The sequence below is a fragment of the Lynx canadensis genome, chromosome C1 (assembly GCF_007474595.2).
Source record: "Lynx canadensis isolate LIC74 chromosome C1, mLynCan4.pri.v2, whole genome shotgun sequence".
NCBI classification, from domain to species: domain Eukaryota; kingdom Metazoa; phylum Chordata; class Mammalia; order Carnivora; family Felidae; genus Lynx; species Lynx canadensis.
In genome coordinates, this window is record NC_044310.1 from 131,057,290 (window position 1) to 131,074,047 (window position 16,758).

The following is a 16,758-nucleotide window of genomic DNA, read 5'->3' on the forward strand; positions in this document are numbered from 1 at the left end:
AAACAGCCCTTCATAAGTATACAAGAATTGAGATCATACCATGCATACTTTCAGACCACAATGCCATGAAGCTTGAAATCAACCACAGGAAAAAGTCTGGAAAACCTCCAAAAGCATGGAGGTTAAAGAACACCCTAGTAAAGAATGAGTGGGTCAACCAGGCAACTAGAGAAGAAATTAAAAAAATATATGGAAACAAATGAAAATGAAAATACAACAATCCAAACGCTTTGGGATGCAGCGAAGGCAGTCCTGAGAGGAAAATACATTGCAGTCAAGGCCTATCTCAAGAAACAAGAAAAATCCCAAATACAAAATCTAACAGCACACCTAAAGGAAATAGAAGCAGAACAGCAAAGACAGCCTAAACACAGCAGAAGAAGAGAAATAATAAAGATCAGAGTAGAAATAAACAATATAGAATCTAAAAAAAACTGTAGAGCAGATCAATGAAACCAAGAGTTGGTTTTTTGAAAAAATAAACAAAATTGATAAACCTCTAGCCAGGCTTCTCAAAAAGAAAAGGGAGAGGACCCAGATAGATAAAATCATGAATAAAAATGAAATTATTACAACCAATCCCTCAGAAATACAAGCTATTATCAGGGAATACTGTGAAAAATCATATGCCAACAAACTGGACAACCTGGAAGAAATGGACAAATTCCTAAACACTCACACACTCCCAAAACTCAAACAGGGAAAAATAGAAAGCTTGAAGAGACCTATAACCAGTGAAGAAATTGAATCAGTTATAAAAAATCTCCCAATAAATAAGAGTCCAGAACCAGATGGTTTCCCAGGGGAATTCTACCAGGCATGTAAAACAGAAATAATACCTATCCTTCTCAAGCTTTGCCAAAAAATAGAAAGGGAAGGAAAACTTCCAGACTCATTCTAGGAAGCCAGCATTACTTTGATTCCTAAACCAGACAGACACCCAGAAAAAAAAGAGAATTACAAGCCAATATCCCTGATGAATATGGATGCAAAAATTCTCAATAAGATACTAGCAAATCAAATTCAACAGCATATAAAAAGAATGATTCACCATGATCAAGTGGGATTCATTCCTGGGATGCAGGCCTGGTTCAACATTCGCAAATCAATCAACGTGATACATCACATTAATAAAAGAAAAGATAAGAACCATATGATCCTGTCAATTGATGCAGAAAAAGCATTTGACAAAATTCAGCATCCTTTCTTAAGAAAAACCCTCGAGAAAGTCGGGATAGAAGGAACATACTGAAACATCATAAAAGCCATTTATGAAAAGCCCACAGCTAATATCATCCTCAATGGGGAAAAACTGAGAGCTTTCTCCCTGAGATCAGGAACACGACAGAGATGTCCACTCTCACCACTGTTGTTTAACATAGTGTTGGAAGTTCTAGCATCAGCAATCAGACAACAAAAGGAAATCAAAGGCATCAAAATTGGCAAAGATAAAGTCAAGCTTTCGCTTTTTGCAGATGACATGATATTATACATGGAAAATCCGATAGACTCCACCAAAAGTCTGCTAGAACTGATACATGAATTCAGCAAAGTCACAGGACACAAAATCAATGTACAAAAATCAGTTGCATTCTTATACACTAATAATGAAGCAAGAGAAAGACAAATAAAGAAACTGGTCCCATTCATAATTGCCACAAGAAGCATAAAATACCTAGGGATAAATCTAGCCAAAGATGTAAAAGATCTGTATGCTGAAAACTATAGAAAGCTTATGAAGAAAATTGAAGAAGACATAAAGAAATGGAAAAACATTCCATGCTCATGGAATGGAGGAATAAATATTGTTAAAATGTCAATACTACCCAAAGCTATCTACAGATTCAATGCAATCCCAATCAAATTGCACCAGCATTCTTCTTGAAGCTAGAACAAGCAATTGTAAAATTTGTATGGAACCATAAAAGGCCCTGAATAGCCAAAGTAATTTTGAAGAAGAAGACCAAAGCAGGAGGCATCACAATCCCAGACATTAGCCTCTACTACAAAGCTGTCATCATCAAGACAGCATGGTATTGGCACAAAAACAGACACATAGACCAATGGAATAGAATAGAAACCCCAGAACTAGACCCACAAACGTATGGCCAACTCATCTTTGACAAAGCAGGAAAGAACATCCAATGGAAAAAAGACAGTCTCTTTAACAAATGGTACTGGGAGAACTGGACGGCAACATGCAGAAGGATGAAACTAGACCACTTTCTTACACCATTCACAAAAACAAACTCAAAAGGATAAAGGACCTGAATGTGAGACAGGAAACCATCAAAACCCTAGAGGAGAAAGCAGGAAAAAACCTCTCTGACCTCAGCCGCAGCAATTTCTTACTTGACACATCCCCAAGGGCAAGGGACTTAAAAGCTAAAATGAACTATTGGGACCTCATGAAAATAAAAACTTCTGCACTGCAAAGGAAACAATCAACAAAACTAAAAGGCAACCAACGGAATGGGAAAAGATATTTGCAAATGACATATCAGACAAAGGGCTAGTATCCAAAATCTATAAAGAGCTCACCAAACTCCACACCGGAAAAACAAATAATCCAGTGAAGAAATGGGCAGACAACATGAATAGCCACTTCTCTAAAGAAGACATCAGGATGGCCAACAGGCACATGAAAAGATGCTCAATGTCGCTCCTCATCAGGGAAATACGAATCAAAACCACACTCAGATATCACCTCACTTCCGTCAGAGTGGCTAAAATGAACAAATCAGGAGACTATAGATGCTGGAGAGGATGTGGAGAAACGGGAACCCTCTTGCACTATTGGTGGGAATGCAAACTGGTGCAGTCACTCTGGAAAATGGTGTGGAGATTCCTCAAAAAATTAAAAATAGACCTACCCTATGACCCAGCAATAGCACTGCTAGGAATTGACCCAAAGGATACAGAAGTGTTGATGCATAGGGGCACTTGTACCCCAATGTTTAAAGCAGCACTCTCAACAATAGCCAAATTATGGAAAGAGCCTCAATGTCCATCAACTGACGAATGGATAAACAAATTGTGGTTTATATACAGAATGGAATACTACATGGCAATGAGAAAGAATGAAATATGGCCCTTTGTAGCAACGTGGATGGAACTGGAGAGTGTTATGTTAAGTGAAATAAGTCATACAGAGAAAGACAGATACCATATGTTTTCACTCTTAGGTGGATCCTGAGAAACTTAACAGAAGTCTATGGGGGAGGGGAAGAAAAAAAAAGAGGTTAGAGTGGAAGAGAGCCAAAGCATAAGAGACTCTTAAAAACTGAGAACAAACTGAGGATTGATGGGGGGTGGGAGGGAGGCGGGGGGTGATGGGTATTGAGGAGGGCACCTTTTGGGATGAGCACTGGGTGTTGTATGGAAACCAATTTGACAATAAATTTCATATTAAAAAAATAAAAAAAACTAAAAGTAAATAAAAAAATCTGTCAAGTAAAAAAACAAACAAAACCCCAAAAGCTATAAGATTTGGGTACTTTTAATTTATTTTTCACCTTGAGAACCAATGATGGCACACTAGTTTTTTGCCATTTTTATCAATAATTAAGATGAATACAAATTTTTTCTAGCTTAGTATTTACTACCAAAAGAGGTCTATTTTTGCATAAAACTGAGTAATCACAATACCAGCTTATAGTGATGAAATCTTTAATAGTAAAAACCATGATTATCATGTTAACTATAGATAGGAATCTTATTTTGTTTTCTTCTTTTAGAGTATTTAAAGATTCCTGGGGTGACTGGGTGGCTCAGTAGGTTATACGTCTGACTCTTGATTTTGGCTCAGTCCATGATATCATGGTTCATGAGATCGAGTCCCACACTGGGTTCTGTGCTGACAGCACAGAAACTGCTTGGGATTCTCACTCCCCCTCTCTCTCTGTCCTTCCCCCACTCATTCTTTATCTCTCTCTCTCTCTTTCTCTCTCTCTCTCTCTCTCTGCCTCTCTGTCTCTCAAAATAAATACAAATTATTAAAGGATTTAAAGATTTCTGACTCATAGCATTTTTTTCAAAATATGTCAGTTGACATTCCAAATGTTATAAATAATGTGTTTTAAATTTACTCTTAAATCTACATTTAAATTCATTGTTTTAAATGTTTTGTTAGCAAATGCATTTAACTAGAAACAATTTGCTTGGTTTGAGGTAAGCCTCAAGTAAATGTTTTGTTCAATCTGTATCTCTATCTGTGCATGATTTGTGTAATATATTATTTTCAAGTACACAATTCTATTTGCAGATAATTATTTATGAATCCATTTAGTTTACCTAACATCAGGTACAGCAGAATCACAATCACGGACAGCTTCTGTTCATAAAAAGCCTGCCTGCCTGCCTTCTTTCCCTCCCTCCAACCTTTCCTCCCCTCCCTTCCTCCCTACCTCCCTTCTTTTCTTCCTTTTTGAGGGTTCCCAATTGGGCATGTTCAGTTTAATTCAATATAAATCCCTCTTTAGACACTTAGTAACCATTACGTGTGTGTGACATGTTATTTTCAACCTTTCAATAAGCAGCTTTGAGGCTGCGTTTCATTATCTTTCATATTATTTTGTAATAATATTCTTCCTTAAGTTGGAAAAAGAAGGGTAAATGCTTATCAGTAGCTCTAATATAGCATAAAAGTAGAAGATTAAACTATCTAAACTTGGCCTGATTACTGGGTGAAGAATACTGTTTTAAGAGTATTACGAGATTAGAGTTGTCTCAAAATCAAATGAACCCGGCATAGAAAAAGTTACTGCTATGTTGCCAGAAAAAGCAAGTAAGCATTCTTAAATAAAAGATTTTTTTAAATAATAGTTACTGAAATTATTAAACATAATTAGTAATATCCCAAGTCTAAGTTACATGGCATAGAGATAAAAGTTTATCCATAGTTCACTTTACAAACATGTTATTGGAATTTGAAACAATTGCATAAAACAATAATGGTATGCTTCTTAAGAACATGAAATAAAGTCCATTTCTGATCTGTGATCCTTTTTGACTATGGATGTTTAAGTGCAGCTGTGTCTGGCTTTTAATCTACAAAGATATGCCACTGGTTTTTTTATTCACCAAAAATTATGGGGCAAGTATCTTCAAAGAGCCTTTATATTGATAAATCCCCAATGCCTCAAACAATAAATAATACCCATAAGTGTTCAATATAATCTGTTGAATAAATTAATTTTAATAATCAGAATATGTACTTTGACTCACATATGCCATAATATCTGCTTGGAAAAAATTACCTCAGTTTCCAATAAATTCTTTTTTATATATGCACATCATCCCTAAATCTTTTCCCTCTTATTATTTTTATATTTCCAAATGATGGCATAACAGTAATAGTAAATATCTGTTTTGAATAATTCCAGTTTTATACTAGGTAAAATTATATTCAGTAATATTTCTCTAATTCTGACAACTTCCTCTAAACCATGCAGAATAAGACAATAAAATTATTACATTACCCTACCCTAGCTTACTATTCTTCTATCATAGTCACATGAGAAAAGAAATGTATTTATTTTCCTTTACACCGATTAACTCAAACTTAATTCTATTTTTACACTATTTTTTTTTCAAGCTGAAAACACAAGCACAAAGTTTCTCATGGTATTCATGTCTTAATCAGCTGCTCAGTAAAGGTGGCCTAGAACTTTTGTAAGTGGAATCTTGTCAGAGCACAGACAAAAAATGGGCCTGGCTGGCAGGAAATAAGCCCTTTCTACTTTGTTTACATTTATTCACATACCTAAGTCCAAGCACTGAATTAAACCCCAAGATTGATGAGGTATGCATAACATCACGGCCTGTTTCATATTCTAGGGGGGTAGAGAGTCAAGAACATGAATGATGATATAAACACAGGGTGAAAATGTCAAAGAGAAGTGCTGGGTGTCCTAGGGCAAAGGCAGGTTAAGAAGACAAAGTAGGAGGACTAGAGAGGTTAGAGACATTGAGGAGCCCATGTGTAAAGGGGCACATTTTACTTTTTCTATTTTTACTATTTTTAATGTTTATTTATTTTTGAGAGACAGAGAGAGAGAGACAGAGACAGAGACAGAGTGTGAGTGGGGGAAGGGCAGAGAGAATCTGAAGCAGGTTCCAGGCTCTGAGCTGGAGGCACAGAGGTCGATGCGGGGTTCAAACCCATGGACTGGGAGATACGACCTGAGTTGAAGTCAGACACTTAACCTACTGAGCCACCCAGGTGTCCCATAAAGGGGCACATTTTAGAGACAACGAATGGGTTTCCAGGGTTGGAAGAAAGAATAGGGCAGTGAATGCATTGTAGTAATCCAGGCAAGAGGCCTGAATAAAGGCAGTGCTTGTCTTCTCACCAAGAGAAAAAGAATCAGGGGACCCTTAGCCCAAGCTCCAAATTACTTTGTCACTCTAGTTGTGAATCCTCTAAGAATCGTGAATACTTGCACACTTAAGAAATAGCTAGTTCTCATACTTAAGAAATAGCTAGTTTCTCATGATCCTTTCCTAGCGTTCTAGGCTTAGTTCTAATTGTCCTTCATACTAACAGCGACAACTGAAAACATTTTATTCTATTTTCCTGGTCGTTATTAAAATCCTTTGGTCTCTTCTGTTTGGGCTTGCCATTGGTTTAATCAACTCCAGATTAAAATTCTTATTAACACCTGTTTTCATTGGAGTAGAAACTGGCAACCCGTGAGTGACATGAGCTTTGAATGTTCTCATAATGAGCCTAAAAAGATGCAGCAGAATGGTCAGGATATCAGGTGACAGGAAAATACAACAGAAGAAGCTACTTTTTGAGGCAGACCCACAAGGGTACAAATTACGGCTCCTATGTTCTTTAATGGAGCAGATTAAGGAGAATGTCTTAATCTCATTTTTGGCAATTGTAAAACTAGACTAATAATACTACCTTCACAGGGTTGTATGAGAATCTGGTAAAACATCAGATGTTCATATATTACATAAAATAATGTATAGCACCACATTTCTCTGTGACCTATACATTATACGTTTTCAATGATTTATTATTTCCCTTGGTGACCCTCCCCTAGAAAAATCAAATAGAAACAGAAAAGATAAATAGAAAAAGTCTTTCCCCTCTGGGCTTTTGTAAATTCTATTCCACTCACTGCTTCTCTTCATCTGGTTAGCTTCTTCTTTCTTCTGGCTTCAGCTTACATGTCACTTCCTTCTAGAAATCTTTCCTACAGGCTGAATTCTGTATTCTTTCCTGGATTCTGCTAGCCACTGTATTTCATTAACCTGACTTATAACATAAGTCATATCATTTTTGGAATCACACATTAGCTTCTAAACCCTTTGAGGGCAAGGAATATCTCTGACACAGCTCTTTTTGCAATGCCTAACAGTGACAGGCCCATGGTGAACACCAAACATATTCACTGACCAATTGACTAGTGAAACAAAATTGCTCTGCAAAGCAAATGGTAAAAATAATCCCATGATGTCCTCACATGTGGTTGACAACATCTATGCTTTATAACTTTTATAAGGTACTTGATAGACTACAGTTCTAAAACCAGTTACAATAGATGAAATGGTTGGATTACTGTCTGAGTATTCCTAATTTTATAAACTTGAGCTAGTACTTAATGTCTGTATTTATTGGAACCAATGGGAATAAACCATAAAGGTATATTGCTTTCTTTCTTTTTTTTTAAGTTTATTTATTTATTTTGAGAGGGAGAGAGTGAGTCCACCAGTGGGTGAGGGGCAGAGAAAGAGGGAAAGGGAGAGAGAGAATGAGAATCCTAAGCAGGCTCTACTCTGTCAGTGCAGAGCCCTACATGGGGCTCAACAAGAGTTAAGAATCAGATGCTTCACCAACTGAGCTACCCAGGGGCCCCCTACAGGTGTATTTCTAATAAACTGAACGGTAACTGAAATTATAATGGTTCTCCAAGCATATTACTGATTAAAAATATCAATGAGAGGACAAACAGATTGCTATTTGATTTTAACACCCAGCTCTTAGATACAGATTTGAGCTGGCCCTCATTGGCCCTTTTGTCTTAATATTATCACTATTTAATTACTAATAACCTCATATTTAACATCTAGATTTAAATGCAAAATGCCATGCTTATAATTTTTTTTGATTTATCCTAGAAATCCTTGCTCCAGATCTGCACAAAATGGAGCTGTATTTGTTCTTAAACAACTTACTTAAAGAATACTTAATTTTACTTTGCCATTATTTATCTCTGTCTCTCCTCCCTGAGTGCTGCTGTTAAAATTAATTTCCATTTAGACCTCAGGATTTTATATTGCCATTAGAATTGTGAAATGTTTTTACTCAGCACAACTAAGAACTGATGTTTTACCTCCCACTAATGGACCTTTAATTAGGCACTGTAATGAACCATTCTGTCATTCCTTCATTTCTGGAGAGAAGATTTTGTATATATGCAAGATACAATTTTGACAGAATACCAGGTCCACTGAACCTTGCCGACTCACATATAATAGATCCTCAATTTATTATGCTTTTGTCAGCTGCTGGATTTATCATTTTAATGACACTGTCCACAGACTTATTTTGCTGCCAAAGAACAGCATCACCATACTGCAGGAATGTTTGTTGACATCTTGATCAACAACTCCTGGGGTCCGATTCTGACTACAATATTACTACTTTGGGACCTTGGGCAAGTTATTTAACCTCTGTCTAAGGATTAATTGGTTAATTTTAATAAGTGCTTTGCAGTAAAAGGTGGGAAGTGCTATGACTGCTAATAGTGATAATAAAATGATAATGCAGCCTTTTATAATGCATCAGGCTACCTCAGACTGTGATTCCATTAAGTTGCCAATTAAAATATATGCTAACGGAATTTATTCTTTTTAAGAAACCAAATTGCTATAACGATGGCCACATAGCAATTTTTTAAGTTACATCAAAGAGAATAAAAAATGGCAATGCTTCTTAAAATTTTTTTTAATTAAAGAAAAAGATCGACATCCTATGAGGATGGACCAATTGGGAACAGAGAAAAGCTGCACAGAAAAATACCAGATGGTTGTACCCTGATTAAATGTAGCTCTTGTACATTAAGTTGATTGTTCTTTTATTAACTTGTCTCCAAACTGCTTTCATTTATTTATCTATGATTATTTATTTATTTGACAAATGCCATTGTTGGGTGTAATTTCAAAGAGGTCATCTTAGACAAATAGGAGGAATGCACACAATTAACAATAATATTAGATAAAAGTGAATAGAAACAGACAGAGGTAAAGAAGCAGTGACTTGAAAATTCAGAAGAGAAAGGGATTCGTTCAAACTGAGGGTAGATGTGAACAACTTCAAAAAGGAAATGCCCTTTAAACTGGACGGGGACAGAAAGATAGAATTTTGCATGGAGAGATGAAGGTGAGGAAGAATCCAAGGAAAGTCCATTCCGGAGGAAGAGAATACCAGGAGAAAGTCACAATGCCAGGGGAACTGACATGTGGAGAAGCATGATAAGTTCTCCTTTACTAGAGTAAAGGAGAGGCTGCAAAAATAATCTGGATAGTAATGAGGGTCTGCATTATGCAGAATAATAGTTGGCGATGTCCTGGTTCACTTGGAAATCTTCCAGGGTTGTGAGAATATTGGAACTGAAAAGAAAAAGCTCATGAGTCAGTAAGTGGAAGTTGTGCTGAAATATTCTGCTAGGTTGAGAGGAACAAGAGGGAGGGGAGAGCGATGAAGACCTTAAACAATATGTGAGTGGGGATACCTGCATATGACTGGACCGTTTTTGCCAGATAAACTCTGCTGGCCTGTGAAACATCATTTGAGAGATAAATTAGGTAAGCAATGTGAAAAGAGCATTGGCTGAGGGTAGTGGCATCTATATATGTCAAGAGGCTAGTCTACAGGAGCAGAATATACATTTAGGGGCACCTGGATGGCTCAGTCAGTTAAACATCTGACTCTTGATTTTGGCTCAGGTCATGATCTCACGGTTCATGAGTTCCAGCCCATGCTGACAGTGAGGAGCCTGCTTGGGATTCTCTATCCCTCTCTCTTTGCTTCCCCCCCTCCCCAACCTCTCAAAATAAATAAATAAACTTAAAAAAAAGGAAGAAAAGAATATACTTAGAAAAGGAAACACCAATTTGAAACCAAATTTGTCTCTTTGCTACAGCAGAAGTGCCCCCGCACACTGTAACACCAGAGAGAACATATTTAATGTTGTCTTTGCTTCTCAATTCAGTCAGTGCATATTGCTTGATTCAATGCTGTTCCATGTACTTCCTACCGTGACCAGAGACCTAGGCTACTCTCTGTGAGGGTTTGAACGGATATCAAACTGTCTGGGGCCAGAACATTGAGTAACTTTAAGGGTTGGATTGCCTGTGGGAGATTCCTGGCTCTCCCATTTACTAACTGTGCCATCTTCAGGAGGCTCTTTGTGTCTCCTCAGTAGCCTCCTCTGTAAAATGAGAATAAAGACAACACCTAGTTCATTAGTGGGATTAAATGGGTTATTAGAATTAATGTCAAAAAAAGAAGTAACTACAAGAGTGCCTGGATTTAGAAAGATCTCAGTAAATGTGATTGATATAAAAAACCATTCTTTTTATTATGAATACAACATACAGCTGTGGCTACTCTTTTGAGAATAGGTAGAGAGGGTACAGAGAGAAAACATGGAGATCAGTTAGTAATAATCCAGATAAGAAGTGCCAGTAGTTTTGATGAAGGCAGTGGGGATGGAGCTAGTGAGAAGCGTTCAAATTCTGGGTATGTCTTACAGGAAAAAAAAGTGAGAAAGAAACTGAGGTGTAAACAAAGAGAGCAATCAAGAATGAATCCAAAATAGATGATGGATTAAGATGATTAAGGAGTACACTTATGGTGATGAGCACTGGGTGATGGATGGGATTGTTGAATTACTATATTGTACACCTGAAACTAATATGACACGGTACATTAACTATACTGGAATTAAAATATATATAAAAATCTTTAAAAAGTTAATATAGTGGGTTAGATTAAATAAAAAAAAATGAATCCAAGATTTTTGCACCTGAATCATGTTTCCTTTTATAGACATAGGGAAAACTGTGATAGAAGTAAGTTTGAGTAAGAAAATCAAGTTAATTTAGAGCCAGCTCAAAGTGTCCAATAGATACTTAGGTATAAAAATCTGGAATTCAGGGGATAAGTTTAGCCAGAGATATACATTTGGAATCATTTGTATCTGGATGATATTAAAAATCATACAATTAGTTGAAATTCTCCAGGTAGTAGGTCTCAATTTTGGTCACATATGTGACACATGTGGAAAACTTTAAATAATATTGCAGCCTAACAGAATCAGAATCTTTGGAGGTGATGTTTGGGAAAGTGTATTTTTAAAACTGTTTATCAAAGTGTTCCTTTGAGTCACAGGCTCAAGGAATGAGTGTTTTTGAGAAAAAAAGGAGGCATAAGTACAGTCATCAGCTGCTCCAATGTTTAAAGGTCAGAGAGATGAGGAGGAACCAGCCAAAGACGGTGAAAAGAAGCAGCCAGGAAAATGGGAGTGGAAACAAGAGAGTGGCAAATGTAAAGAAATGGCCATTTTTTAACTAGGGAGTGATTAACTGCTGAATGTGGGGTAAGATAAGAATTGATAATTGGCCATTGGATATGAGAACATGGATGACAATAAAATAAATTAACTTGTCTGATGAAAGATATTTCAGCAAAATAGCAAAGATAAAAACCTGACAGAGGTGAGGTCAAAAGAAAAATAGGGAACTGTAGCATATAACAACTCATTAGAATAATGCTTCTATTTTGGATAGTAATGAGGGTAAAAAAAAATAAGCAGGGAAATAAAGTTGTGGGTAGAATGAGATGTGGGCACAAGGCAAGGTTGTTCAAGGAAGAGCTAGGGAGAGAGGAATATACTGATAAAAAGGGGACAGTTGTAAGAGATGTGTCTATGAGTAGCTAAAAGGGATTTAATGTATGAGTGGATAGCATAGCATTAGACGTAGCATGGGGTTCCTGCTCATAAGACAGAGTACATGGATATAAGATAAAGTAGTTTGAGGGATGTGATGGTGAGAGCTTGTGGTAGTTCTCTCTAGATAGATTCTATTTTGATCAATGAAATAGAAAGCAAATTCCTGGAGTGCCTGGGTGGCTCTTTCAGTCTGACTCTTGATTTCAGCTCAGGTCATGATCTCACAGTCAGAGATCCAGTCCTACATCAGGCTGGGCATGGAGTCTGCTTAAGATTCTCTCTCCCTCTCTCTTTGCCCCTCCCCCACTTCACAGGCATAAGCACATTCTCTTTCTCTCTGAAAAAATAAATATTTTTTTAAAAAAGATATTAAGTTCCTGAACTGAGGATAAACTTGGGGAGCAGGTATTGGAAGTTTGAGGAGAAAGATGAAGATTTGACATAGACATCTAGGAGAGTTGATACATTAGCAAAATACTAGAGCCATAGTAAGTGCCCATTTGAAATTAGTGATAAAATATCAGGTGAGACCAGTCTGTATGATTACATGTTCTTCTTCCATTGCATCCAGCAGTGGGACACCAGTTCAGAACAGACGGAGAATTGGATTTAACCATGGTTACAATTTTCTAGGAAAGTGTAATAGAAGGGGAAGAAGGAAAAAGGAAATTGAGGGTATATACAAGGGGACGATTACAGTGATGGTTTATGGAGCCTAAGGTAGGGAAGGAAGAAACAGAATCTTAAAAATGAGAAGGATGAGAAACAATGTAAATAATTGTTGAGAGTTGGGGTGATGGAGGGAGTGACCCTGAAAAATAGGGGGTTGTTGAAATTGAGAGGAGGGAGGGAAAATAGAGATAAGAAAGTTACTTAATGTAAACATGAAAGCATGCTATCAGACTGTGTTGTGGGAGTCACTCTCACTTACAGTACTGGCATCTGTCTCCGGTGTGCTCAGGCTGGCAGTGGCAGGAGGGCTGGTTGCCGGCAGTGACACTGCAGGCTCCTCCATTTTGACAGAAATCCTCACAGACGGTCTTCCCGCAGTTTGGTCCAGTGAACCCCAGTGCACAGCTGCAGGTGGGTCTTCCTGTTGGAAAAGAAAACATAACAAAAAGGAAATTATTTGACTGAAATTGTTTTCATGGAATCCTCACTAGGTAAGAAACAGGAAGCCAGGATTCCGTTCAAGGTTTGTCCACTAATTCATCTGTGAATTTAGGCAATAACATGACCTCTGTGGGTGTCAATGTTCCCATGTTTCAATAGAGCCCAGCATAGAAGATAAGTCATGTTCACCTCAGGTAAAACAACCAGGGTGAATTTTATGATTAATTACACATTTATACAGGTGTAGTATGTTCTGAAGTACTTGTGTTATTCTTTATACTTTTCTCATCATGTCCATTTTGCTTTTTAAATTATTTTTGATACAGTTTGTATTAGCTATTAGAATATAAAATGGAAACAATCCTATTTCTCAGTATTCAATCATCATGTACTACCACTGGTAAGGCATGAGCTTAGATTTATAAATAAATATTTTTAAAAGTTTAAAGTGGGCATGCCTTCTATAATATTTATGTAATTAGTAATTTTAGTTGATGTCAATATACATACTGTATTTAGTATATAAGCACTTATTAAGTCCTATTTTATTTCATTTTGATACTTTTATTCATGGGAAAGTACTGTTACTTGCAGTCTGGAAAGATGATTTAAAGCCTAATGTTAACAGCACACAGGAGCAAATCTAATGGACCATCTATGGATATTTTTATTTGCTCTGTAAGAACGAACTTCAGAAGAAAAGGTGAACGATCCTTTAAGGTGTTTGGAACATAACACAGTTAACTGTTATATCAGGAATGAGTCTCTCTAACTGCTTTCATCAAGGATGAAGTGGAAAATGGAGGACAGAAATAGCTCTGTAGGAGAGATTAAGGAAAACAAAATGAAATAATGGCTCTCATTTGTAATGGGCAAAGAATGAAGTTGAGAGGTTGTGCAAATGTAAAGAAATAACATGAAAGGGAATAAAAAAGAAATTCAGGTATAGATCTGAATTAACTAGGACTCAGAAATGTCAGTTGACTAGTATTAGAGACTATCCAACCATCTCCTCTCTCACCTTTGTAGACATGAGGCATAATTAGAATGGTCATAAAAATGTATGAGATAAGGCTTAAGACTTGAACTGTGAAAATGATATAAGTTTTCTCTATTGCCATAGATTCTACATTCTACGTTTTTTTTTTGAAAAGCATTCGTAAGTGAATAAAATGTCTCTAAAATAAAATGCGCCCTCCTTTCCAAGAGAATAAATAAATCAAGCTTCCACAATTTATTTATTTTGCTTTGAAAGTGCTCCATATACTTAAACATGCTTGAAGCTACTGCTTCTCAATGAAGAAAGTTATATACATTTTTATGGTGAGTAGAATTGCTTTAAAAGTTATTTATAAATGTGATTAGTTTGGTGGCAGATAAACGCCTATTAATAGGTTGAGAAACAAGGTAAATTGTATGTACATTGAAAGCTGAGTAATATCATGTTTACCATTCCCAGAAAATGGCTTTAAAACTTTTGGGTAAATATTTTTCTTATAATGGTAGTGAATTTTCTAGTTGATACTTACATATAGACAAAATTTCTTCATGGGAACAATAATGGATAAAAAAATAGACACAACAAGAGAATGAATAGTGCTTGAAGATGAAGAGGACAGAGAATTGTTGGAACAGTTACTAAGGAAAATGAAAGCCCTGAACAAAAGAAGTAATTTCTCTTCATCAGTAAGAACCAGTGAATGCCTTACAGAGAAACAGAACATATAAACAGGAACACAAATTAACATGAACTAAAGGTGAAACAAACAGCACAGAAAATATAGGAGCAATCAAAACGCATAGAACAATCAGAAAAGAGGGTCCTATGATGGTAGGACTTAAACACTGTAGATTTATGTTTTTCTACATTATTTTTTAGTTTTTTTTAAATTAAGAGTGAAGAACATTAAAATAATAGGAGTTTAAAGGAAACAAATGCAACCCACTATGGCACTTGAAAACTTCTCTGTCCCAGTCACTGAGAGAATGACATCATGCTTTCATGTCAACTAGGGCAGTGGCCAGGTTCCCTAAACCCTCTTCCCTGGCATATGCCTCAAATCATTTAGATTCTGGTTGAATTATTTTGAAAAGGCTCTTCTTTTCCTTTAAAAAGAAGATTTCTTTTTGACAAGAGAAATCTTCATATTCAGGGGAACACCAACAACTTGAAACTGTGTTGATAACAGCAGATCTTTTGATTGCTGATGGGAAACGAACTTTCTGTCACAGAATTTTATAATGGGCTCCATCTAATATACTCATGAATCTCTCTGTGTGCATCCTAACAAGTTGCATTGGATTCATTTATAGAGATTTTTTTAGGTAGCTCAACTTGATTTTGGCATTTGAAAAGGCAACAGTGCCGTTACAATGACTAAGGTATAGATTTACAGCAGTGATGCATCCAGGGAGCTTGGGAGTTGACAGCCTACAAGGGTAGTGTAATCAAACAAAGCATCAATTAACCTGAGGAAGGAAGGGGAGGTTCAGTTTGTTGGCTCTAATCTGTCTGGTTTCTATAGCATTCAGGACTTAAAAGTGTGGGTTGTCAGACTGCCTGGATATACACTATCTGTGCCAATTACTGGTTGTGGGACCATGGGCGTCACTTCTCATTTCCCCTATGCAAAAATGGGGATAATAATAGTACCTTTCTCATAGGGTTGCTGTGTAGAATCAGAGAAAATAAATGAGATTATACATGCAAAGCATTTCTAAAAGTTCTAGCCACATAGAAAGTACTCAGCGACACTTTAGTTCTAATTGTTTATTACTGTTGTTGTTTCTACTGAATGAGATTCACCATATAGAAGTATGACTTTGGAACGGTGTCCTAAAAAAAAAAAACACTGTAACATTCTAAGAAAATCTTTTGGAAAACTGTCTTAAATTACACATTTTATCTCCATTATCTATTTAAGACAAAGTTAAATTTGAATTTGTATGGCAGCGATGGGATAAAGCAGAAATTCTCCATCAACCTCACTCTCAGACTCCAACATTTTCAAACTTTCTCTCTTTACTTTCTCAACATGCTTCGTTGTTTCAGAAGAGAAGCCAGACTTTCAATATGTATGTATTGCTCACATAAATGAATTCTGACTCCCTAGCAGAAAGAAAGGTTTAGGAATCGAGATGTTAATGTGTGGTGTTGTCTTTACTGTATATTTATGTCCTCTTGCAAAGCTTATCTCTGATCTCTTAATCACTGAATCCACTGATTTCTTTTTAATCATCCTTCTCAAATGTTCTCCATAATTTTACACATTTTATTTTTGAAATTTATTTTTTTTTATTTTTTATTACACATCTACTCTTTTTTTTTTTAATTTTTTTTTCAACGTTTATTTATTTTTGGGACAGAGAGAGACAGAGCATGAACGGGGGAGGGGCAGAGAGAGAGGGAGACACAGAATCGGAAACAGGCTCCAGGCTCTGAGCCATCAGCCCAGAGCCCGACGCGGGGCTCGAACTCACGGACCGCGAGATCGTGACCTGGCTGAAGTCGGACGCTTAACCGACTGCGCCACCCAGGCGCCCCAACACATCTACTCTTAAAATTTCTATCTCTGCTTGGTTTCTAAAATACTGCTATTGTTGATTTCTCTTTTTCTGTAACTGTCCTTTTCAATTGCCTTTATGTTTTCTCATTCTGGGTCTTAAAATATGT

The 16,758-nt window shown here is 36.6% G+C and overlaps 1 protein-coding gene across 1 annotated transcript in view; it reads right to left on the reverse strand.

Annotated features, from left to right (window-relative positions):
* LRP1B (LDL receptor related protein 1B) overlaps window positions 1-16,758 on the reverse strand; it is a 282,197-nt gene that overhangs the window by 58,600 nt on the left and 206,839 nt on the right. Inside the window, 1 exon segment of the mRNA XM_032594106.1 lies at window positions 12,904-13,065. Within this exon segment, the coding sequence (XP_032449997.1) occupies window positions 12,904-13,065 (162 nt within the window).